Below are 26,005 nucleotides of genomic sequence, written 5' to 3' on the forward strand. Positions count from 1 at the left end.
CACGCATCTCGTAGGCTTCCTCTATCTATGATTCATTCGGATATATTCTCCTCGTCAGACTCTCAGAATTATTGTCATTTCATGTTTGCATGGAATATTTGTTTGTGACTTTGGGAAAAAATGAACCAGAGGAGGAACACTGCTCTGCAAGCCAAGCCCCTCTTTGTTTGTTTTTTTTTTCCCCATAAAAAAGTTAATGGCGCCCTCTTGTGGTTTTGTATATTGTAGCAGTGGAATGAAAACCTCAATCACATTATTATTTTAATTTTAATTTTGGTCCAACAGTAAAAACTTAATCTTGTTTTTTTTTTTTTTTTTAAGATGCTTAGATATATTCTTTGCAAGATAAACAATTTTTCCAGATAATATAGGATGAAATATTAGTCATCCAAGGTCTTAAACTCTTAATAAGGTTGCAAGAATTCAAAGATGTTGATGCTTTGCTGTTATGATTTACAGAAAGCTGTAAATGGATTATATATGGATATGAATATTTAGCACTGTAAATTAATAGTGCCCGGTTCTATTTGTAATGATGACATTTGTATGCAAAGAACATCTTTGCCCTTTGTTCACTTCAGGTGAAAATGTAGTGACCGACTTGAATTAATTAAAATTAGGATTATTAATACCCTCCGTACTGATGGATGGAAATAACTTTTTTTATGCTACATGTACCACTGATGAAATGTGTGTGTGCGTGTGTGTGTGTGTGCGTGTGTGTGCGTGTGTTCGTGTAGAGGCACGTTTAATTTTCTCTTCGTGGCTTAACTCATTGTAGTGATCTATGAAACTCATAGGACTAATGCAGTGCGGTCCATTGAAGACCAAACCATTTACTGAATGTCAGTTATATTTTATGGTCTGCAATATCTTTAAACCCTATGAGAATATATGGTGAATAGGTAAGATGTACTGTATTTATGTATGTATGTATGTATATGTATGTATGTACGTACATACGTACATACGTATGTATGTATGCATGTATGCATGTATGTTTGCACCATAATACAATAAACACGTACCTAAATACAATAATAATAACAATAGTACATTATTATTGTTGTTATTTTATTATTATTATTATTATCATTATTATTATTTATTTTTTACTCTTTTTGAAGAACTTTGAGCTGCATCTTCTGTATGAATTGTGCTATTCAAATAACATTTATTATAATTATTATTAGTATTATTATTACTATTATAACTATTATCATTTGGATAATTACAAAATTAAATCGACATTTCAATGATAGTGACAGCCCTCTTAATCCATGTACTGTAGGATCATTTCACAAACTCATTCAAATAAAATCCCATTACGCTCTAATGAATGAACTCTGCCATAATCCACATCACTATTTGAGGGTGACGACAGATTGGCACTTTTGAGAACACTGAGTTTAATAGGTAGGATATAGTTTTTTTTGTTGGTCTTTCAGTATAAGTCCCATTGGAATCCTTGACTCCTCCTTAAAACATATTTGAAAATGTATATATACAGTATATAGTCTACTTGTAAAAGGGTGATCGTGGGCTCCAAGGCTGGTGGTGCTTCACGCCTTCTGCTGGAAGAAGAATAGTATATTAATATAACAATAGAATAATCGGCTTTAAAAAGAAATTTTCCGACATTCCTTGAGCCAGCAAAATAACGCACAACACACAGACACACACACGCACGCACGCACACACACACACACGCACACAAATTGACAAAGCAGGCAGGCCATATTAAGTACGTACTATATCTAAAAAAGCGCTCCGGTGTATAGATTTATTCACATTTACATACATTTTTAAATAAATGGAAATGTGAATTTCCATTTATTTTATGAACATACTCCCCACATTGACGCTGCGGCTCCATAAATCCACCATGAGTTATAATATTCGAAAAGGAGCGCGCAACGAAGGGAAAAGGGAATACATTGATTTCATGGATATCAATCATGATAAAAAAAAGCATGTGAAACAGTGTGAGTGATATGGCTTCGAACGGCGCCTGGTGCTGCAAGTCACATCCGCTCCCTCCATTAAGACCGGCTCTATGCATTTTGGGAGACTTCAGACTTTTACCCCACTGCATTCCACAGCAAAGCATCTGTACTTTTTACTCCACTCCACGTCTCCCCTTGTTCCCTTCTCTCTCGTGCGCAACACGTTACAGTCAGTTTCTCATGCAAACGGAAAATTGGACCAAAACTAGACGCTACCCAGCATCGGACAACTTTGACATTTTGACAGTCGTGTGCGTGTCTCATCCCTCTTCCCACTGCAGATGTGGTGCATTTATTGAGCGGAATCGTTCGCTTTGTGAGACAGGCGTGAAAAGCGGGAGGACACCAGTGGGGCTAGGCCGGAGTGTTTCGATCGATTTTGCTCTGAAATTGAACGTCGCCGCAGTTACGGACCACACTGCAGCGACTGCGCTTTCAGCGACATCGCGCGTGTCGGAGGCTTTACCGGAATATGCCGATAATCCGGGGGAAAAAAAAAACAAAAAAACTGCATTTGCTGTACCGGCGCAGACACAGGAGAACAGTTTATATCGTTTCATATTTCCCTCAAGAACGGTCTCACTGGGGTTGTCGGACTCCAAAGCCAACACCTGATGGATCCTGTGCGTGGCTTGATGCGCTTTCAATATACAATAAAACGCCCTGGTCACACCGCAGGTCGCCGTCCTCCTCCTATCCACCAAAACCCAGGAGAGTCGAACCCAATAACTGGCACTCGGGAGACGGTGATGAAGGCCGTCTTTGCCACGAAGCCGTGATTGATCTCGCCCTAAATGCAAACAGACAGCTGCGATAACAGCGCCGGGGAAGAGCTCGTGGGAGGATGCGGACGAGGGATCTTGCGCCTGGGTTCGTCGGCTGTGGTGGGGGGAAGGCTTTTCAGGTGTCACGGCACACACTATCAGCTCTGCAAAAAAAATAAAAAATTAATGAATAAAAGCTACGAGGACAATGAGGAGATAAATTGCGTCGGGGTTTGTGTGTGGACCTTGGGGGATAACAAGGCTAGATAGCTGGTAACAATGATGTTTTGTGTGCGTGCGTGCGTGTGTGCATGTTTTTGTGTGTGTGTGTGTGTGTGTGTGTGTGTGTGTGCGCGCGCGCGCGCGCTCGCATATACACAAGCACTTTCATTTCTGCAGGTGGAGACATACTGAGGGATTTAATGTACCTGAGCTCATCTTGTAGTTAGAGCCACTGCATATTTGATGACTTCCCACAGTGCAATGACATTTCAGTGCATATACAGTATGTATGAACGTATAAACCTCTTGAGTCTCTTGAATAATATAACATTTTATAGCTGTTAGTATATTAATTGACCTGGCTAAACTCGGCATTGCATAGATGGACGAGATAGTGAGACTGTGGATTTACCAACTGAGAGGTGTGGCTGGTGACAGGATAGTACATAGAAGGGACTAATACTGCAGGATATTTATGAATTATTTGGTTATAGTTGGCTTAATAACAACATAATGTAGTGTCATTTAGTTGATTATGGGAATACCGTTAAAACAAAGAGAGAACATTTCTATTAGTTCGCTTAATTTGAACAATATATTTATTTTCTTATAGTAGGTCTTGTTTTTCTTTCTCTTGCGTTATTTTTTCACTATTTCACATTTTTACATTTGCAATTGGGTATTTACGAGCCTGGCAATTTTGTTTTATTGTAATTACTCTTGACCACTGAGTACTGTTTAATTACTTGAAGTGTTGATGTTTTTTTGGCACGCAGATGAAACGCATTAGCAATCTCTTTACGAGCTCTTTACGCCTTGTCATTTTCCCTTATCGGCAATAAGCGCCAGCGTTTGGTGATGGACTGAATTCAGCGGCGACATTCTGTTCAAAACACAGGTCACGTCACGGAACTCTAGCGCGAGGTTTCCAAGGAAAGTGACATTAGCCAGTTTCTGGGAGAGGAACCGTTGTTTTCATTACGAGGAAAAAAAAAGTAAAAAAATCGCAAAGGTGCATGGAATTCACTCATACATCTCCGTCCAGCCCCCCGCCCCCCGTCCAGTGCAGTGGAAAGCTTTCGGACAAATACCTCCATGCGTCCTGTGGCGTGAGAAGCGGCGGTTATCTCCGCGCATTCTTTGTGCGTGCGTGTGTATATTTCTGTTTGAAAGCGCGTCTGTGCTTTTTAAGTGTGTCTGGGGAGAATGATCAACGAGGGCCCCGTAGCGGAGAGGGGGGGGGGGGGGGGACTCTTCTGGAGGGGAGACCGAAGTAGGCCAGAGTCAGGGAGAGGACAGGAAACTCAGACGCTTACGTAACAGCGTCTCGAGAAGCACCCCGGCGCGGTCTGCGCGGGGTGCGTGTTCCGGGGGCCCGGTTCGGCCGAAAGCGGTGGCGGCGGCGGCGGCCGCTGGGCCGACTTGCGCGCCGGTCGTGAAACGTGGACTCCTGCGGCGGGGGTTGGTAAATAGATGCCTCGACGGCGCATTTCTGTCCTCTCCTTTCCAGTCGGCCTACATTCAAAGGCCGCGAGGGAAATATTGAAGGCCCCCCCCCCCCCCTTCGAACGTGGCTTCCGTGTCGCATTGTCAGTGGGACTTAGTGATCGTGCGATTGGCTGCGGATGCAAAAGGGAAGAGAGCGTTATTACGAGAGACGTGAGCAGCCGCGGACTGACAGAGTGGAAGAAACCCAAGTGTGCTGGGACAGGAGCTGCCCCTAGCGACGCTGCGCGGCTATATTTGTAGAGCTCCATAGATGAGTCATTTGGCTAAGTGCCCGCTCTTTGTAGGCCGGATTTACTGGTCCCAGGGGGGGACCTTCCCAGACTTTGGGCAGGCTTGTTGATTTACGATGCGCGTCCCCCTTCCCTCCCCGTCCCGTCCCATCCGCCGCCGCCTCCTCCCTTCGGTGGCTTTCGACGGGCCGCCGCCGCGCCTCCCACCCCAGCCCTCCTTCTCCCTCTCGGATCCGCCGAGGTGAGATTGAAATGCGCGCGGGGGGAAAGACGGTGGCGGAGGGGGTGGGGGAGCGCCCGCAGAGCTAGCCTCGCGCTGACCCCGCGGAAGGGCTGCCGCTCGGCTCGCTCCGTCGCAACCGGCCCGCCTTTGACTCGACGCGACGTTTTGGAAACCGGCGACGGTGCGGGTCGGGGTGGGGGCGGAGGGGGCAGGGGGGGGGGGAGGAGGGGGCGCGAGGAGGAGCAGGTGGAGAAAGGAGGGGAGCGCGGGGGCAGAATAGAAAGCGGCCGCTGGCTGCGGCGGTAAGCGCGGCTGAAGCAGGGGGGGACGAGAGTTGCTGTCCGCGAGTAGATAATGACAAGAACAGATGACGGGGTCCTGGTGGAGCGCACGCAGTCCACAGTGAGAGCGCCGCTCTCGAGGAGGGGGTAGTACTTCTCTGGGACCCCATGGATCTCAACTGCAATCCAGGTCTGTGTCTTTACGTTCTGCAAACTTCGGGGGGGGGGGGGGGGGGGGTGGTGTCGCTCCTGACAGACTGGCGTTTATTTGGACCCGATCGCAGTGATTTCTCGTGGTTTTGTGATTGTCCGCCGGGCGGTTTGAGCTGATCGGTGTTTGAATGAAGCCCAGAGAGCGCTGTGGCGTTGCATTCTTTTCGGTACTCGGGGCTATAAATGGCACATGATTAAAAATGATTATTAGCTTAAACATAACTTAGCGGGCAGCAACAGGAAGTTTCAGCTATTTTGAATCCACTATCAGAGTAGAGCAATCAATTGAATTTTTGATCGTCACTTTATGACATTTGTAGAAATTGGCATTTTGTAGTTTTTGTAGCTGCAATATCAGATGCTTCCTTCATATGCTTCCTTTGCTGCCTATGCAGATGTGTGTAGTCTTAACTCTCCTGACAATGACGAAAATAAAACCTGAAAAGTAGCAGTAATTTGACAATTAGCAACCTCATAAGCCAATCTAGCTGTTTATATGAATAATTAATATCATTTTAAGGAAGGATGGATGAACATTTATTTATTGCCACCATAAATCATCGTACCACGTTGTAATACCTTCATTTGTAAGTGTTTGTTAAATGCTTTCTCTTAATTCCATATGATCATAAATGTCTACACGCAGAATTCATAGGTATCATAAATATTGATTTTGTCACATGTAAACAACACGGTAAAACATACACGCGTAAAAGCCTTGCCGAAGACGCCACCGGGCCTGCGTGTCCTGGAATCGACATTCTGCTATGACAGCATGCAGCATTGTAAAAGTGGGAGGAAGTGACAACACGGCCGGAAAGAGGACATTCTCGAGCGCGGCTCGGATTTCACACAGCTGGTCTCCTTAAGGCCACGGGCATTCTCCCAAAGTTAACAGCCCACCCCTCCCCGGCTCCCACCCGTATCACCACTCCGGTAGAGGGATGGGAACGGGAGGAAGAGGGAGGTCAAGGCACGGGGAGAGGAGAAAACGGGTGCGGACTTGGGGCTAAAGCTGGACGCTTAAGAAAAGATGGAATAGGATTGAGCCGTGTTGGAAGTGGGAACGGAGAAGGAGGGGGATCTGAGGTTCGGGGATAAGCATCGCGGCGGCTGAAAAAAGACGTGGGCGTCGGAGGTGTTTTGCGCGGTGGGTGATCCAAGTCTCTGTTACCACCTCGGGGTTTTTGGTCGCCACTGGAGGTAGTTGAGGTCGCGCGGGTCAGCCAGGGCGGTCGTTCTCCACATGGGGGTCCGGGGACCCCGTGGGGGTCCTTCACGAGGTTCCAGGGTGGTCCCCCAGCAAAATGATTAATAGTTCAACTTCACCGTCTCGTCATTTACAAGACATTAGCACCATTAGAGAATGTATAATAAGGAATTTTTGGATATTAGTTTCACTGTTTAGAGTGTATAGACGGGTATGGAAGTTTGGACTAACTTACATCTAACAATTAAAATCCCCCCGGATTTGGATCCCAGAGACAGGAATTTCTGGGTCGGCCCAACGCAGAAGAAATTGAGGGTCCCAGATATGAAAGAAACGTTGAGAATCACAGGCTACTACCGTGCTGTCTGGCATATTGCACTGGACCAGCCCTAACACCCTGAAATACGCTGACTCGGCTTCAGGCTGGGGCACAGCGGGAGAGGCTTTGCCTAATTTATCAAGGAATTATCAGCACGCCGCGTTCGCCGGTTTCCACGCGGAGGCGGCGGTGGCACGAGGTGGCTCTCACGTTATTGCTTTTGAAAGATTTACGAGTTTGAATTTGGAGCCAGCCCGACAACCCGACAAAGTTCAACAGCCCCCGGGGCCGTTCGACACAAGCACGCGAGAGCAGGCGTCCGCACAAACGCGGCTGCCAGGCGACGTAGCTGCCAGGACGTCTCGGCCGGCGCCTCCGTCACCGCTCGCCTTTTCTGCAGCCCCCCCTGTCGCACGGCGGTGCTCTGGCCGGCTTTGGCGCAGGAAGCGCATGGGATTGCGAGACGGCGAATAGGACGGGACTGCTGCGGCGGCCGATTCCAAACGTGCTTATCTCGCCAAAAACCAATGGATGCTGTCCGCCGGCCGCCCAAATAATTGGGCAGAAAGTCAACAGAGGGGGTTTGTAGTAGGGCATGCCTCCCGGTACTGGAATATCGCACACAGAATCATTTTTGTAACACACACACACATGCACGCACGCGCACACACACATCCACACACATCCACACATCAACCACTAACTCACAGGTATACACTTGTACAATGGGTTTGCATGGAAAATATTTGACAAACAAACGTAACATTTTCACGTGCACAATGTCATTCATTCCAGTATGACTCAAGAACTCACGCTAACCCACGCGAACGTGCGGGGAAAAAAAAAAACGCTCTCAGAAAGCGACGATTCATGGGGCGCGGTGATTTACCGCGACCGCCAGTCGCAATGGCACAGCAATAAATCCCCGCCTTGAACGTTTCACTTCCGCCGTGACAATCTTCCAAATGAAAATCTTTGATCTATTCTGTGGAGATGTACGACACCGCCGTCCCAGGTTGTGTCGTATATCTGCAGGTAAATAAAGGAAGGGAGGCGTTGGCCATCATTTCTAAAGGTTCAGCGTGCGTGTGCTTTCATGTTTGCACGAAATTTTCAAGGCACTTTAGATTCAACCCCCCGTACACACAGTACGTACAGTATATGCCATAATCTCTCTCCCGCCCGGTTCTTGACTCAGGATCGGGTCCGGACGCCAGCATTGGGCCTTATCACTCAAAGTCAAGGGTTCCTCCCACAAGGCCCCGGTCTTCAAGGTTCAAAGGGCTTTCCCGGGGCCGGCCCGCCTCATACCACCACTTTTGTCTTTGGGTAATGCAGGTGTGCAGGGCTGCCCCGGAGCCTCATCCCTGTTGAAAGGTGGTATTAGGGTATTAGTGAGCGGGGAAACAGGTGCTTTGTCGGGGGAAGATGACCGGCCAGAGTCGACTTGTTTGATTTGAATTAATGGTGCTGACTAGTAACCTCATTTTTACTCTCGGGAGGGTATTGAGCGTATTTTTCATTTAAATGTCCCACACGCCTGTCACAGAATTTGTAACACCAATTCCGCCTCAAAAGTTCCTCCGCACGTTGTAGTGTTCTCATCTCTTATTTGTATGCAGACCGCAAAAAGCTTATTTGTGTGACTTCACGTCGATCTGGACAGATTTGATGCTGCGCTTGCTGCGCAAAGAAGGAGAAGTCCACTTTATATACAGCTAATAGGATTAGACTGTGAATAATGACCTGTTTATGTGGCGTTTCTCATTCACTTCAACAACCTCCACGGTGTTTCACAGACTCAGCCCTCGGCGACTTCAGTGCTCCCCCATTACTGATATTAAGAGTTGAAACAAAAATCCTCCTCTACAGTATATGACGGATTAAATGAACCGGTGCCCCTGTTGCCTTTTACCGAAAGAAGCCTTCATTTCGACGAGTGTCGGTGTGTGTGTGTGTGTGTGTGTGTGTTGGTGCGTGCGAGTGTGTGTGGGAGAGGGAGAGCTATTCCTCCGGAAATCGCAGTCGTTGCTATGTAAAATGGACGTCAAACGACACTGCAGAAGAGAATCGGCTTTGCTCTAATATAGTTTGAGTTAAAAGTCGACGTGTGAGCGCATTCCGTTCGACCGCGAGAGGTTTGAGTAAAATCCACTCGGGAATGTCATTAAATCCCGCCGGCGGGCGATCGGCGCGGGACGCCGGCGGAAAAAACGCTGATGATGAGTTCGGCCGAGCTCGGCCTTTTCCAGCTGGATCATCCGTCCTGTGAAGAACCTGGCCTTGAAAACATTTCTTTTTGGCCAACAGAGGCATTACAGTCATTAAAAACAATGTGGTCCCTGGCGCCGGGTTGACCCCCCCCCCCCTCACAGGTACTGGAGTGACTCCGTGGGGGGCGGGGCCACTCTCTGGGACGGGCGTGTACTGAGACGTCCCCCACCCCATCCTCCGGACCGCTGCAGAGTGACAACAGCTGTCGGCCCTCGCAAAAACTCCACACCCCTAAACATTTGAATGGCTCCCTAATCCCCTTTCAGTAGCCGACGAGGCCCCCGGAGGCCCTCGATGGTGCCGCTCCCGAGCGCGCTTTGGGTTTCGGACCAAACCGCGCCGCGCCTGCGAGACGGAGCGCGTGTGTTAATGGGCGCAATGGTTTTTGGGAACGACTCGCCTGACTCGGGCGACACGCGACAGATTATTCAATATTACGTGCGGGCGAAATGCCCTCACCGTCCCTCCCCACCTCCTGAATAAGACACGATTTGCAACGCGATTAAAGTTTGAGCGCGATTTCGGGGACGTTGAAAGTGGATTCCACCTTACATAATGGTATATTTACGGCGGTCTTGGCAGCGCACGCGGGCATGGCTCTTTATTTAGTTGCTGTGCAATCAGAACGGGCCCTGCGTTATCCCTTTTCATGGCCGTCCTCTGCCCAATCACGCTCACTATATCCACTCACCACACTACTATACACACTACTATACATACTACTATACACACTACTATACACACTGCTATACACACTGCTATACACACTACTATACACATTGCTATACACACTGCTATACACACTACTATACATACTACTATACACACTACTATACACACTGCTATACACACTGCTATACACACTGTAATACACACTGCTATACACACTGTAATACACACTGCTATACACACTGCTATACACACTACTATACACGCTACTATAAACACTGCTATACACACTACTATAAACATTACTACACACACTACTATACACACTACTATAAACACTACTATACACACTGCTGTGCACACTACTATACACACTACAATAAACACTACTATACATACTACTATAAACACTACTATACACACTACTATACACACTACTATAAACATAACTATACACACTACTATACACACTACTATACACACTACTTTAGTACATGTTACTAAGACCTTGCGATGCAGATAAAAAAAGGCTGTTGAAAATGACTGAAAACAGTACACCGTAAGAAATAATAAGCTCCTTATTAAGTTCCTAATAAGGTACTTATTATGCATAATAAGGTATAATAAGGTACTCTCACTTTTGTCAACTTACTTTATCCCATTTTCATATTTTCTTCTCTTTCAGATGTCGGCCGCTCAGTTCAGAGATTTATTTGATCCTTTTATTTTTCCCTCACCAGTGAGCGATAATGTCTGCGTGTCATAAAACTATTTCCCCTCCCCAAATGTTTTCTTGTGACTAAAGAAACGCACGTTTTTTGTAGCCCGGAGTAAAAAATATTCACCTTGATAGAACCCAAGTCGTATTGTGTATACGTCTGGAGGAGAACACAAATTTAGTTCATAAAGCTCCCATTGATATACTGTACTTATACAACTTAAAGGCGCTGTATTTGAGGATGGTTTTCGAAATATATGAAGCCAAATATATAAGTCCGGATCATTTTACATAGAAGAGGTATATTTTGTATCAGTGAACTTTGTGAATAGCTCATTGCGTTGCAGTGCATAAATAAATCTTTGCATTCTCCAGACCACAGGACTCAAACAGGAGCGGTGTTGGGGTTTTGTTTTTTTCGGTCAGCTCCTAAATGCAGCTGCTCATTGTTTCTTAATATCTCAGGTGGTGATTTGGCCTCCCTATGGCAGCCCAGGTGGGACAGTTTCATAGAAGTACCTCCCACCTGCAACCCCGCGCCCATCTGACCCGACCTTTTCTATTTGCTTTGTTGCTCATTCACCATCAGATGGTAATGGATACTGGCAGGGAGCGCCATGGCTTTCGGGAGTCCCACCAGAGTCCAATGTGTGGATGTCTCCATTCTGATTCTGCCCCTTGATAAGCCCGGACCACCAGGGAACTATATTCGAGCTGGGATAATTTGGCAAACTATACCTTACTAGGGGGTGAGGTGTAACGGAATGCCGCTGCAGAACCATGGGAACATATAGCGCCAGACAGAGAGACGTTGGATCTACAGGATTAAATCACACACACGCACGCACGCACACACACACACGCACACACACACACAGACTCACGCACAGCATTAATTTGTCATGTGAATTAAACCTGATGACTCTACAGCATGCCCCCCAAAAAACACACTTTTGTTTTATTTACGACACTTTCTATGGTATGATGTGCCAAAGCCGCGGTCTTTGTAATTTGCCGCATCACTCATTCATTGAAATTCCCTCAAGCAGCTTTACACGCGGCACATCACTTCATAAAATGACGTAGTGTTGTTGGTTAGGCCAGGATATGGATATAAAATCCAGGATATGACACACTGTCTATCTGGTCGGTCTTCACTTTCTGTCCCGTCTGACTTCCTGCCGTTAGTAAACCCTCCCTCCCTCCACTACGCAACATATACCACGAAAGAAATAAAAACTGTGACAAAAATTAAAATTACCCTACTTCTTAATGCGTGGTTGATTGTCACCTACGGGGTGAGCGGTTGTTTTTATTCAATGTACCTATACACGCCAAAAAAAAAGGGCCACAAGGTCCATAAGGTAATCAATGTCTCTCATGGCACATCTTAATTCCCCGGAACAACTATAAAGTTGACTAGATTACTAAAGTAACTAGTTACTAGATCTCAACAAAGAGGCAGTGTCAATAGGATACCCCATGTTTGCTCATGGGGTCATGCCCCGGTGTCAAACCAACAGCCCGGGCTGGAGATAGAGCCCTCCCTATTGTTGCCGCTGTAATGCTCGAGAGGTGGGCCAGTGTGTGTGTGTGTGTGTGTGTGTGCGTGTGTGTCTGTCCGCCCGGCTCCATCTCCCTTCCTCCCCCTCCTCTCGCTCGGCCCTCCCCGCCCCTCCCTCCCGACACCCTCTCAGCTGTGCGCACTCACTCATCCCCAGCGCCGGCCAAAAAGGCTGGCTGAGTCATTAAGCGGAGTCTGCTGCCCCGCTTATTGTACTCCCGGACTCGCTCCGAGGGGGGAATCCGGGGAGTTTTGAGAGACCGTTTTCGGGCGGGGGGGGGGGGGAGAAAAAAAAAAAGAAAAAAGGAGGGGAGCGGATGGAAGCGGTCCGCCGGGCGGCCCGCCGCCCGCCGCCGCGCGCCTGGTCCGATTTGCCGTCTCCGCACGCAGGTAACGCGGGCCCTCTTTGGGGCTTGGTCTGGTGAGTTTCCGGCTGAACATTGACTGGAGGGTCGCGTGGCTCTACACCGCACGGACCGAGTGAACGGCTCCGGGGGCCGCGACGGGGGCTGGCGCGTGACGCTCGTCCTTTGCGGTAGGGCATTTGAGAACCGTAGCAGCCACCGCTCGGCCTTTCATTCACGGAGTGTGCATTTGCGGTCCTGCCTTTGTCCCATGTGCGCTCTGTACTGCATGTCATCAGCTACTTTCCACGCCGTAAACCTTGCAACCCGCGGCTTCCTTTGCGGTTGGGAGTATTTATGACTTGCGGACTTCTGAGAAGTTCCCAGACTATCATTAGACGCAATATTGAATCTCAACTTGCCCCTGCTTGCACGCAAGCAACCGTGTTTTACAGTAGCAGCCAGGAGTGGGGGCGGCGGGGGTTGGCATTACTAACGCCAAGTGAATCGCACTCTTACACACACATTTCAAAACACTTCCAACTTGCAAACTAACATATACGTGCATAGAAAACACACACACACACCTGGAGTCACACATGTTTTAGTCATTCAAAGCTAAACAATGTTGAGCCGGAATATGAATTGTCCGGGGGGGGGGGGGGGGTTTCCTTTTGAGCCAGCGGCGGCTACTTCCTCTGCACTCATGCGAGCAGCACAATCATTCATATTCGAGATATCCCGGAACGGCTCTTCTTCAAAAAAACGAAAAAAAAACTGAAAAAAACATTTTAGCGCTCGTCGAGTCGACGCTCCGACGTTCTTTTTTTCGGATGCCTTTTTTTTTTGTCGTGAAGATCAAACCTACCGCCGGGGCGGGAGGAGCGGCGGGCGCGCGGGAGTGCGGTGGTGCGGAGCGGCGCCTGTTATTTCGGAGTAATTACAGCACAGCGGGAGCTTTTGTTGTCGCCCACCTGTTTCCAACCATTAGTTAAGAGTGAGACTAGTCTGGCACCGGGTTTGGCCCTTTTTTCTTTTTGTTGGTTTTTTTTTGGTCACAAATGGTATACAATCACGGCAACTATGACGTACAAAAAGTGGTAGTCTTACTATCGGCTTTGCGACGAAAAAAAGGCTGATATCTACTGTTTACCGTCTTGCCCTCCTGCCGAGCCCCGGCTCCTTCTCGGCTCCTCTTTGCCCAAAGTCGCGAGGAGCAAGCAGGCACGAGGGGCGCCGCCATGACGGGCGTCGCCGCCGCCCCTCTTGGGCACGCCGGCCCTCGCCGCGCCCACGACTCTCCCTCGAGAGTGGCTGAGCATTCCCTTTTCTTTCCCGTTCAGGGCCTCTACGCAGGTCGACGTGCAAGTCACGGAATTGGGAATGAAAGACACAGGCCTTCGCTTCAGATGAGCTGGCCCGGGTTCTAGTCAATGGTTGACACTTAGAGACAATGCTGTGATGTTATTAAACGGCAGAGGTTTACAATGGGGGGTAAACAAATGGGGATTTACAATGGGGGGTAAACAAAGTTTCACAATCAATTACCACTTGGTCCCCAAACAAATAGAAGAGTATTACCCTGGTGACACTACTCTAAGTGATCCTCATCCCAGTGATGTATTCAACTGAAGTCCGTTTCGTTCTAAACCAGCTTCCTACCTAAAGAGGACGTTCTACACCTTTGAAATATTTGAGCCACTCTGTTGTGTTTCAAATGAATGGCTTTGTCACAGCTTTATAGTCACGAACGGGAAGACGGACAGGGGTTGATACTCTGGACCTCTTTTTCTTGCCACATTTTGTCACCTTGTTTAGGTCTTATAGCGGGTTCTTATGGTTCTTAAAAAGGATACGCCTTCGAATGTTATCTATAAAATGGATGGCGGTTGATATCAGCCTGGGCGGCGTGGTCAAGCAGGCTCCCGTCCCGGGGCCGCGCAGCTACTGCCGATCGGACTCCGCTGATTCGTCCGATCCCAAAACGGGAAATAATACATGTCGCCCAGCCGTGAGGATCGGCGTGTTTGCGGGACGTGTGGGACTGGGCGAGTCGAGCCCCGACACGCAGGCCGCCGGACGCCACGGTGGTTAGACCCCTCAAGCGCTGAACCTCATGGACTATTTGTATATTGGCCTGCGAGCCCCTGAGTTTATGTTTTGGCCCACAGGCCAGCTTTCGTTTAAAGCCTGAGCAATAAAACACGACAACCGACAAACAACTGTTTCTCCTCCGCCCGCCTGCCTCTTCCTCATTCCCTGGCCCTGCGCCCAGACCACACCTTCAGACGGTCTTACGGAGATAACCACCCTTCGAAATCCTCGTCGACCGTCACACATTCTCTTTTCTCTTATTTGCCCTCATTCTCAGCCGAAACCTTACGTTTTCTTCCAGGAAGTTGAAACTTTTTTTTTTTTTCCCCAACTAGCCCTATAAACTGAGCGCGTGCCTGAAACGCGGGAGCATCAGCAGGAAGCGGCCGGAGGACACATGTTGCGGCGGACCAAGGTGGGGCGCGGTCAAGCCCCGGCTTGAGGCAGCCTGGCCGCGCCCCCTCGGTCCGCCACAACATGTTTGGGCGATAATAAATACTAGTTGTGGGATACTTTTGCCGGGGAATGGCTCGTAGACGAGCTCACCGGACACCGTGTGTACACAGCGATGCTCCGGTACAATGGTTCAGGAATCCACGTTGAGTGTTTATCGGAAGTGGGCGAAGGAGGAAGGAAGCCCCCGTCGGCTGCTCTGGTTCCTTCCCTTTCCGAGCGGTGAAGATGCTTTGACTCCAACAAAAGCTCCGTTGGAGGCGAGGGGACTCACCGCCAGAGTGGGAGATATTATTGTTTTTGGCTCGGGGATTTTATCATCGTCGATCTTCTTGGCATTTTTCGGGCTAAGGCTATCTGAAAACACGGCGGCCGCAGTGCGCGCAGACATGGTTGGGGCCCCCGTCGGGACCGGGACGGTTCAGACGCCTCGGTGGAATTCGATCGATGTCATTGCCCGGATACAACTGAAAAAGTGTCGCGAATTGACCGGACGCTGAAGAACGTGGGTGCGACCTGATAGCGTTTGAGGAGCGGAGCGCCTTGTGGCGCCATCATCCGAAGTTATGTACAGTAAGTCCAAGCTTTGTCTCTCGGAAGTCATTCGCGTCCGTTGCCCCCTGTGCACTGCGTCGCCTTCGCGATGCTGCGTTTAAAGGAAACTCTGAAAAACTGTAACTCGTGCTGCGTGTCAACAGTTTTTGCGCCGCGGGAAGTTCCAAGAAAATGCCGGTAGTACCACGTACAGTACCTAACGTGGCTCAACTGGCCCCTCGATAGTGCTGCCGGCAGCTGTATTTATTATTATTCTAACAAGTAAAGAGCAGCTACTTCTACCTGTTTCAGCAGCTGCCAGGCCACGGTGAAGTGGGAGGTCAGTTACTTCCTTAAGAGAACTGACACCCTCCCCTCTCTCCACCCCCCCCCTCTTGCTTTCTCTCCCTCTCCCTCCCCCCTCTACCACTCTCTCCCCTCCCTCCCTCCCTTCTCTCTTTCCCTTTCCCTCTGCCTCCCTCCCCTCCTCCCCTTGCTTCTCTCTCTCTCTCTCTCTCTCAATCTCTCCCCTCTTTCTACCTCCCGCTTCACCCTCTTTCTCTCTTCTCTTTCGCTTCAGTCTCTCTACCTCCCTTTCCCCTCCCTCCGTCCCTCCCCTCTCTCTCTCTCTCTCTCTCCCTACCCCCTCCTCTCCTCCCTCCCTTTCTCTCAACCTCCCTCCCTCTTTCTCGCGCTCTCTCTAGCCCCTCATGCTTGCTTTCTCTCCCCTCCCTCCCTCTCTATCACTCTCTCTCCCCTCCCTCCCCTCTCTCTTTCCCTTTCTCTCTGCCTCCCTCCCCTCCCTCTCTCTTTACCTCCTCTCCCCTCCTTCCCCCCTCCCTCGCTCTCTACCTCCTCTGCCCTCCCTCTCCTTCCCCCTTTCTCTCTCTCCCTCACGCCACCCCCCTCCCTACCTTCCTCTCACCTCCTTCCCCCTCCCTCCCTCTCCTCTCCTTACCCCTTCTCCCCCCCCTCTCTCTCCCTCACACCACCCCCCTCCCTCATCCCCTCTGCCTCCCTCCCTCTCCCCTCCCTCCTTCTCCACCACCCTCCCCCCACCTCTCTCCCTCATCCCCTCCACCTCCCTCCCCCCTCTTTCTCCTTCTCCACCGCCACCCCCCTCCCTCATCCCCTCTGCCTCCCTCCCTCTCTCTACCTCCTCTCGCCTCCTTCCCCCTCCCTCCCTCCCCCCTCCTTCTCCACCGCCCTCCCTCCCCCCTCTTTCTCCTTCTCCACCGCCAACCCCTCCCTCATCCCCTCTACCTCCTCTCCCTCCCCCCTCCTTCTCCTTCTTACCGCCCTCCCTCACGCCACCCCCCTCCCTCTCTCTACCTCCTCTCCACTCCCTCCCCCCTCCCTCTCCTTCCCCCTTCTCCCCCCCTTCTCCTTCTCTACCGCCCCCCCCCCCCCTCTCTCCCTCACGCCACCCCCCTCCCTCATCCTCCCTCTCTCTACCTCCTCTCCCTCTCCTTCCCCCTTCCCTTTCCCCCCCTTCTCCTTCTCTACCGCCCCCCCCCCTCTCTCTCTCCCTCACGCCACCCCCCTCCCTCATCCTCCCTCTCTCTACCTCCTCTCCACTCCCTCTCCTTCCCCCTTCTCCCCCCCTTCTCCTTCTCTACCGCCCCCCCCCTCTCTCTCCCTCACGCCACCCCCCTCCCTCATCCTCCCTCTCTCTACCTCCTCTCCCTCTCCTTCCCCCTTCCCTTTCCCCCCCTTCTCCTTCTCTACCGCCCCCCCCCCTCTCTCTCTCCCTCACGCCACCCCCCTCCCTCATCCTCCCTCTCTCTACCTCCTCTCCACTCCCTCTCCTTCCCCCTTCTCCCCCCCTTCTCCTTCTCTACCGCCCCCCCCCTCTCTCTCCCTCACGCCACCCCCCTCCCTCATCCTCCCTCTCTCTACCTCCTCTCCCTCTCCTTCCCCCTTCCCTTTCCCCCCCTTCTCCTTCTCTACCGCCCCCCCCCCCCTCTCTCTCTCCCTCACGCCACCCCCTCCCTCCCTCCCTCCCTCCCTCCCTCTCTCTCTCTGCACCGGTAGAGCTACACGTAATGACGTGTATCAGTTGTATCAGCTGGCGAGCAGGGGCGCGTGCTGACTCGCACACCGCGGACCCGCTTTGATCCGCCTCCCGTCTCGCGAGCGCGCCCCACGCGGGATCAATCAGCGACGCGCCGGATGGCAGCGGGACGGTAACCGGCACCGGCACCGGCACCGGCACCGGCACCGGCACCAGGCAGGTCACCCTCGCTTGTTCTCAGATCATGAACGACGATTGCAAACGTCGACGGGGAAAGACGACCAGCGTGAAAGCGGCGACAAAAACTTAAGGTGTCGGCGCTCCGTGGCTCACGACGGAGCTCCGATTGAGGAGTTCGGTTCTGCCAGCGCACTGCTTTCGTCACGAGGGAAAGTGGCAGCGGGGGTTCTCTCTTTCCGGTCTTTTCCCGTGAAGCCGTCTCGCGTCCACGCTCGGCGACGCAATAACCCCAAACGGGGGTGTTTCTCACGTGCCTGCCGAGCCAACTGTCTCGTCCAAATGTTCCAATGTCGGAGAGGAATTTGTGGCACGCACGCTCTGTGGCGGATCAGAGGCTTTATGTCTGCTTAAAACCAGTGGGGAGTTGGTTTTAGAATCAGAATATTAGGCGCTAAATGTGTCGCGATTGTGAAACGTTGTAAACCCACTGTGTGGCGCTTTACACATGGCGAATGCAGGACTAATGCACGTTGTGTCATTTTCTCACAATGCTGTTGAAGTCGCCAAAATATAGTCACCGTCTCATCACAGCCACCAAATGCTATTAATAACAGTTTTTGAAATTATCTGGACACATTTTTAAACAAGTGCAGTCCACTTTTTCAGTGGACTGCATTTGTTCAGTTGACTTTCAGTAGGAATTGGAAAAGTCAAATCAATCAGTCAAGTCAAATCAATTATGTGTAGTGCCTGTGAAGTGTAGTGCGTGTGAAGTGTAGTGCGTGTGAAATGTAGTGTGTGTTAGGTGCAGTGTGTTGTGTAGTGCATGTGAGGTTTAGTGCACATGAGCTGTAATGCATCTGAAGTGTAGTGCAAGTGAGGTGTAGTGCAAGTGAGGTGTAATGTATGTGAAGTGTAGTGTATATCAAATGTAGTGGGTGTGGGGTGTAGTGCTTGTGGGGAGTAGTGCGTGCGGGGTGATGTGCATGTTGGGTGATGTGCATGTTGGGTGTAATGCATGCGAAGTGTAGTGTGTGCGGGGTGTAGTGTGTGCGGGGCGTAGTGCGCGTAAAGTGTAGTGCATGCAGAGTGTAGTGCATGCAGAGTGTAGTGCATGCAGAGTGTAGTGCTTGTGGGGAGTAGTGCGTGCGGGGTGTAGTGCGTGCGGCGTGTAGTGCGTGCGGAGCGTAGTGCGTGCGGAGCGTAGTGCGTGCAGGGTGTAGTGTGTGCAGGGTGTATTGCGTGCAGGGTGTAGTGCTCTGGGTGTATTGCGTGCAGGGTGTAATCAATGTGTCCTCCGTAAGTGCAAGTCAATAGCCGCTGGGGGGTTGTGGGTGGGGGCTGTGTGGCTCATAATGAACATATCAGAGACAGATCACAACATCAGTTCAAGACGAATGGCACCCTGAGGACAAGGCCATCTCCAAATGTAATGATGACCCCAGAACACAGATCCGGATATAGGTCATGAATTTAATATCTTGATGGATATTCTCTGTTGGATCAGCGACAAGTACTTATAAAGCAAACCTAACCAGGCGGATTTATGTAGCCTAGGTATTAACCCGGGGCAAGGTATTATCATGGAGGTGTGATCATTGTATATTGACATTAAATATTTTGTCACAATCACCCTTGCTTGTGACAGCATTTATTACAATATACACTTTAGTTTGTAATTTCAATGTAAAAGTAGTGATACGATTTGTATTTGTCTTTCACTCTTTTAAAAAATGTATGATTCAATATACCGTGCATGTTTCTGGCTGAGGGAAAGCTAAATGACTTCACAGTGTGATTGTTTCACATAATATTTAGCCAGCCATCTGCTCCAGCCGCTGACGGCGTTCCATCCATAAACTACGCCCAAAAAGAAAACGATATACGGCGTCCGTGCTGTCACCCATCGGTTTCCGAAGGGAGGATTTGAAGCGGGTCCGCGCTGACGCCCCGCTGCCATCTTGGCAGGGAAACGGACTCGGAGGTTCCTCGCGACCTCGGGGTTTAAGCCGTTGGCTTACGGGAGATTCCGATCGAACGCGAGGCGTCCCCCCGACTGGCGGCGCCGGGCGGACGCCGGCAGACGCTGCGTGACGGGGGCCGACAAGATCCATCAATCCGACCGGCCAAGGTGCAACCACAGCTGCCTCAGTCATTGAAGTCTTCTGTTCTCTCTCTCTCTGTGTGTGTGTGTGTGTGTGTGTGTGTGTGTGTGTGTGTGTGTGTGTGTGTGTGTGTGTGTGTGTGTGTGTGTGTGTGTGTGTGTGTGTGTGTGTGTGTTGCAACAGATGGCCGTCTAACAAACAGGGCCTTGGCCTAATTGTTTTCCTCCCCCTGATCTTTAAACCTGAGTGAAAAAAGCTTTAACCCTCGCTCTGTAGAAACTAAATAGCGCTTTGCTCCATAAATAAATCTACTACAGCCGAGGAGTCGAGCTCCTATTGTATTACAATGAATAAAAGGGTTGTATAAAAGATCCCTGTGGAAGGAGTCGTGAATAATTGATCCATAGTGTTTCACGTTTTTTTTTCTGTAAACAGTTATTTAACAAAAGTTTTAAAACTTTTTTTTTTTTTTTTTTTTTGACAAGCTGTTGTTTTGTTCCGGAATGAAACAGCTGTTGTTGTTGTTGTCGTCGTCGTTGTCGTCGTGGTAATCACAGTAATGAGCTTGAACGCAAATTGGTTTTGTGAGTCGGACTCAACCCCCCCTCCGGGACCAGCAGGTATCCAGTATCAGCTGAGTGCCCGCGGCCAAGACAGCAGGACCGGGGCCTGATGAAGGATTAACCCCGGGTCAAGAGATGCCATCACACTCTTTGATGACATCATCTGTGTGCAAGAAGACCACTTTAAATCCTCCAGATAAATTTTCCTTGAAAAACTGCAGTTTTGTACTCCCACGAATTTTGCTTGGATTATTGTTATAATAACGCGTTAAAACGTCTCCGTGTGTTTGGGTGCAAAATGCAGTCTATCTATCTATTTAATCCAAAATATCACTCGCTATCGCGTGTGGACTTTCCCCGAGAAACGAAAAATGGCACTCCGAGGGTGCTTGGAAATTGAGTAAAAAAAAAAAAAAAAGCATCTAATTGAATTTAACGTGTATGTTTTATTTTCCCAACAGGAGGAGACAAGGAGCGGATGACCTCAAACCATGAGACCTACCTGCTTATGGCCAACACCCAGAATGACATGGAGGATTGGGTGAAAACCATCCGCAGGGTGATATGGGCACCTTTTGGCGGAGGTCAGTAAAAAAAAAAAAAACAACCAAAAAAAAAAAAACCCCACCGTAGCTTATGAACCGGCCGGGAAATCGTGGAAAACATCACATTACATGCCGTTGGTCGGCGCTGGTCTAATTGTTCCCGTTGAGTTCCTATTGACTTATGTGGCACCAATGTGCTGATTGCCGCGCTTCCTGCTGGGCTCCGGCGGCGTGTTATTGGTGGCACCGGGGGGCTAACATTGGCCTTATTGTGTGCGAACGAGGCAGCGCTCCAGCCTCCCCCGCGGGCGGTGCGGGGGCGGCGCTGTGAACGGACGGGAAGATGAGCCCCCCCCCACCCCCCGCCCCCTCTGTTTTTTCAGCGCGCCGAGCTCGATGTCCATCGCAGTTGACTGCCCTTCAAAAGGACGGGGCCGCTCGTCAAAAGATGCCATCGCGGCGAACGGGGCCCGGGCCGAAGTGGAGCGAAGCCCCCCCCCCCCCCCCCCCCCCCATCCGTCACTCTGTCAAAGCACGCGTAGGCTCACACATAAAGCTCCGGGGCTCCGGCTCCTTTTCCGGAGAGCCCATTGGCCGGTCGACGCCCCTGAGGTGCGATTAAAATCTAGGGGCCCTTTCCCACTTGCCGCGGACCGATGGGCAGAAGGGGGAAGCTCCCGATAATGAGCCTCTGTGCTCGACCTAGAACATCATCGGGGCCGGGGGCCGCGCTTGTTTCTCGCCGTCACGTTTCTGCTGAACGCTCTCTTTATGAAGTGGAATTAGCTCTTGACCCCCTTGGACTAACGTCTCGGCGGCTTGAAGCCCGACGCTCTGCAAGATGTGCAGCTGTGGCCTCTCCATCTGGATGTCCAGAGATATTACTGATGGTAACCTCAAATGGTGCATTTGAAGCCTGCCATTTTTGGACATTTTTAAAGTGATGAGTCTGACGGTTTAATTCGCATTTTGGATTGGATAATGAAAAGGAAATCTGCAACCCTCCTTAAAATATATATATATCTGAGATTAGATAGTGTATATATTCAGCTTTTCGTGCTGCCAGTACATGCGGCTAGAACCTTTTATATATTTGTGTCGTTAATAATTCGTACGCAAGTAGGATTTTTATGTCGACGCGGTACTTTCTGAATTTTAATTTTGCCTTTGCACATGTGGCAGTATCTTTAATTCAAAGAAAAAAAAAGATCCTTTTTTTGGTAGTTGACTCCTCTCTATCGAATCAATTCATGAAAAAAACTTGACGGGCGAATTCAAATTTATTTAATCTTTCGCCGTGTGTGTGTGTGTGTGTGTGTGTGTGTGTGTGTGTGTGTGTGTGTGTGTGTGTGTGTGTGTGTGTGTGTGTGTGTGTGTGTGTGTGTGTGTGTGTGTGTGTGTGTGTGTGTGTGTAAAGCATTTGCTATATTAAGGTTCAAATGTTTACCCCACACATGCTATCCTGTCGGTATTAAAGGAAAATTGTAATATTTGTCTTTCAAATGGGCATGCGGGCTACTTTAACGATGCCCATATTTGTGTGTGTGTGTTAGACGTACCGTATGTATTTGGTGTCGAGCCGTTGATATAGTATTTACAGCCACTTGACACTCACTGAGGCGGAGTGGCACTCGATGAACCCCCGGACGTACAGGAACGACTCAATCATTTCCTGGCTGTTGGTTAAAAGCTCCCGCCATCTTTGCAAGGCTGGCAGCCGCTTTATTTTCTCCGGGAATGTTTCTAGATTATTATTTTAATTTTTTTTAAATTAAATTTTTAAATTTCCTCCGACGTTTTGCCACGAATGTCAGATTTGCATGTCAAAAACATATATATATATTTTTTTTTTATTTTATTATTATTATTTTTTTATTTATTTAAAATGTTGCATCTGTAGGCTGTTGCCATGCTGGGAAACCCCCACCACACTAATCAATGAACTGTGTGTGAGGGTTTCAGGGTGGGTGAGTGCACCACCCCATGACCACTAGGGCACCAGCGAGTGAAGTCATATATCACTAAAAGCACGTGAATTTCTTAATCGTGGAATGGCTACATCTATCAATATCAGGGACACAATAAATGTAATTTTTTGCCAAGTCAGTGTTCAAGGACAAGTTTGCCGTTTTTGAAACCCAGGCCTTTATCATGTACAACCCTTCATGGCACGAACTCATTGAGCGCTTTATTACCGAGGAACTTATCGCTCAGCTGCACTTTTCACTTTTCACTGTTAAATGGATTCTGGGCAAATCTCCTTTCAAAAACGAGGTGCCCAAAAATAATTACACGCTCTTTATGTTTATACCGTTGCTATGCGGGGAAAGAAAATGGTCACAAACCGCTCATTTAATCCGTTTTGGGGTTTTTTTTTTTTGTTTTTTTTCAGGGTTTTATTCACTCTTTTGTGCCTCCTCAAATCAATCTTTTTGTTACAAATCAATCTTTTGCTTCCATCCGCGCTAACCACAGAGACTAGAAACAGGAAGGTGCGTTGCTTCCTACCGGGAACCTGCCATGCGTTGCCGTAGGCTCTGGATGTACTGTCGTTTTAAATAACATTTCGTATCACTGTCCCTTAAAATATTTTCGAACGTTAATAAATTATGGGAAGCAGCATTTTAATACAGGCACTGCCCCACATACAGCATGAGCGCCGTATTAGCGTGCGTGGAAAAAACAGCATGGTCTCACGTGCAGTGTGTCCCGCAAAACCTACAAATAATTTCCACCGGGGAAAATGTGGTCAAAGGTTGTCGGAAGCGGGAGGGGCGCGGCAGGCTTAGCGTAAGTCAGCCGCTTCGAGGCGCCGCGTCGCACCACCTGTGCGTACCTCTTTCTGTGTCTGGAGAGCGAGAAACCATGTGGACTCAAAACCTCCCAGGGAGGCCGGCCTTAATCCCGAAAAATGGGGGAAATTCGGCCTTTTCTCCGAAGCGAGGGATCTAATCGTCGCGCTAAGGACCCCGGCGCTCGATCGAGACCGTCCGCCCGGCTTCGGCGTCAAGGTCATCAATTCAAAAGTCTTTGGGAAGCATTTGACGTTTCGCTGCACTCGCGAAACGTGCTCGAGCGCCCAACGCACGACCCTCTTTGAGCGCGTTGAGAAGCGCAATGACGTCGACAAAAAAAACAACAACCCCCCGACGCGGCTTGTGTTTCAGGCATCTTCGGACAGAAGTTAGAGGAGACGGTGCGGTACGAGCGGCGGTTCGGGAACAAGCTGGCCCCCATGCTGGTGGAGCAGTGCGTGGATTTCATCCGACAGTGGGGCTTGCAGGAGGAGGGCCTGTTCCGGCTCCCGGGGCAGGCGAACCTCGTCAAGGAGCTGCAGGACGCGTTCGACTGCGGAGAGAAACCCTCCTTTGACTGGTAAGTCGCACACGCCGGAAAGCTCCCCTGAAACAGGAAGCGATGCTGCGTTCAGGGGAACCCGGGGAAACTTGGACGTAAATGCTGCGTTCACGGGAACCCGGGAAAGCTTGGACGTAAATGCTGCGTTCAGGGGAACTCGGATAACTGTGCTGTTTTTCCCGCCAGGTTTCTTTATTTCAAGAGAGTTTGTTGAGTTTAGAAAAAAAGGTGGTAGTAGTTGTGTTGAACTTGAAACATTTGATTCAGCTACGTGTCATATACAACACTTGATGGCGCTAGATCTTAATGGGCTATTGATGCTGCTCACCAGATGGTAGAAAGACAGATGGCTGCAAGGTAAAGCAGCACATACATATACGTACTATATAAAAATAATTAGATTTTTTTATTTTTTATGTATTTTTTACTAATTTGAACAGTTTCAACATACCGGGGTAGACAAAGAACTATTATTGCACAATGAACATTGGAAAAAGAGATGTCAACAGTCGCATCGTATTTATTGGTTTCTCCAGTTGCGAGATGAATTTGGTTTAGTCAGTGGCAAGTGAAGCAAACGCAGTCAGAAATATTCAATTTCATATCAATACAGATAGTTATAATTCCTCTCTATTTATATCTCCTATGAGTTGAAAGAATTAAAATGAACACAAGTTACAATCAGGAAAGTGAGGATATGGTCTGTTCTTGAGCTTTCATTGTAAGGCACATAAGAGACCCTCGACAGAAATATTTATATAAAAATACTTCAAACAATACTTTCTGCTTGCCTTACTTTATACATTTCCACCGGGCCTCTCAAACGAGGCATATGTTAAAGCAGATGAAAGACTATTTTAAAGCATTATTAACATACACCCACTGAGTCAACCCTCTGATTTACCATTTAGAGAGGTCGTTTATACTGTAGCTGTAACAAAACATGTGCAGGCAGTGACGAAGATTCAACAAATTTGTTCCGTAGCTCTCCCTCTCTCACACACACACACACACACACACACACACACACACACACACACACACACACACACACACACACATAGGAAGTATTTGGCGCCTTCATTTTTCAGTGACATTTTATTGTGTCGCTCTTTGAATTAAACAGTGCTAGAATTGTTGACTATATAAAGACAAAAACCTTCACAAGTGCCAGACGTCAATGAATTTTTTAAGTCACAAAGCAGAGGTGTCGGGAAGCGAAAACAGAAGGTGATTATATGAGTCATTCCTGACAGAAATGCAGGTACCATAGAGCCGATCTGCAGGGAAGAGCCATAATAATCCTGCCTTATTAAGAGAATTAAAAGGGAGAATAGGGCAAATTAAGCTTATTTTTTTGTGGTGTGGATTCGACATTTCCTCTTTCATTGCCTGAAAAGGTGCTCGTGTTTTTACTTACATTCCTTTGCATTGTAATCCTAATATTGTTTGTCGGTGCAAACATTGAAAGTGGCTCTGGACCTCCATCGAAAGCATTTCGGAATATTATCATAGCCAATTGCAAAACAACTCATAACTTGCACGGAAATGAAAAAGAGATCTCAAGGCCGGGCCTTATAAAACGCCGACAGCCGAACTGAATGACATGACAGC

At 49.1% G+C, this 26,005-nt stretch overlaps 1 protein-coding gene across 4 annotated transcripts in view; it reads left to right on the forward strand.

The window, feature by feature from the left end:
* Positions 1–26,005, forward strand: part of arhgap24 (Rho GTPase activating protein 24) — a 57,843-nt gene that overhangs the window by 25,965 nt on the left and 5,873 nt on the right. For 2 of the 4 annotated variants that reach the window (XM_080018474.1, XM_080018475.1), the window contains exons 4-5: positions 20,951–21,073; positions 24,202–24,409. In XM_080018474.1, coding sequence (XP_079874600.1) covers positions 20,951–21,073; positions 24,202–24,409 — 331 coding nt within the window. Of the gene's footprint in view, positions 1–5,286; positions 5,426–12,507; positions 12,593–20,950; positions 21,074–24,201; positions 24,410–26,005 lie in introns of those variants that run through there. The other 2 variants (XM_080018477.1, XM_080018476.1) reach the window with 2 other exon arrangements.

This window comes from Zeus faber, assembly GCF_960531495.2.
Source record: "Zeus faber genome assembly, chromosome: 17".
Taxonomy (NCBI): Eukaryota; Metazoa; Chordata; class Actinopteri; order Zeiformes; family Zeidae; genus Zeus; species Zeus faber.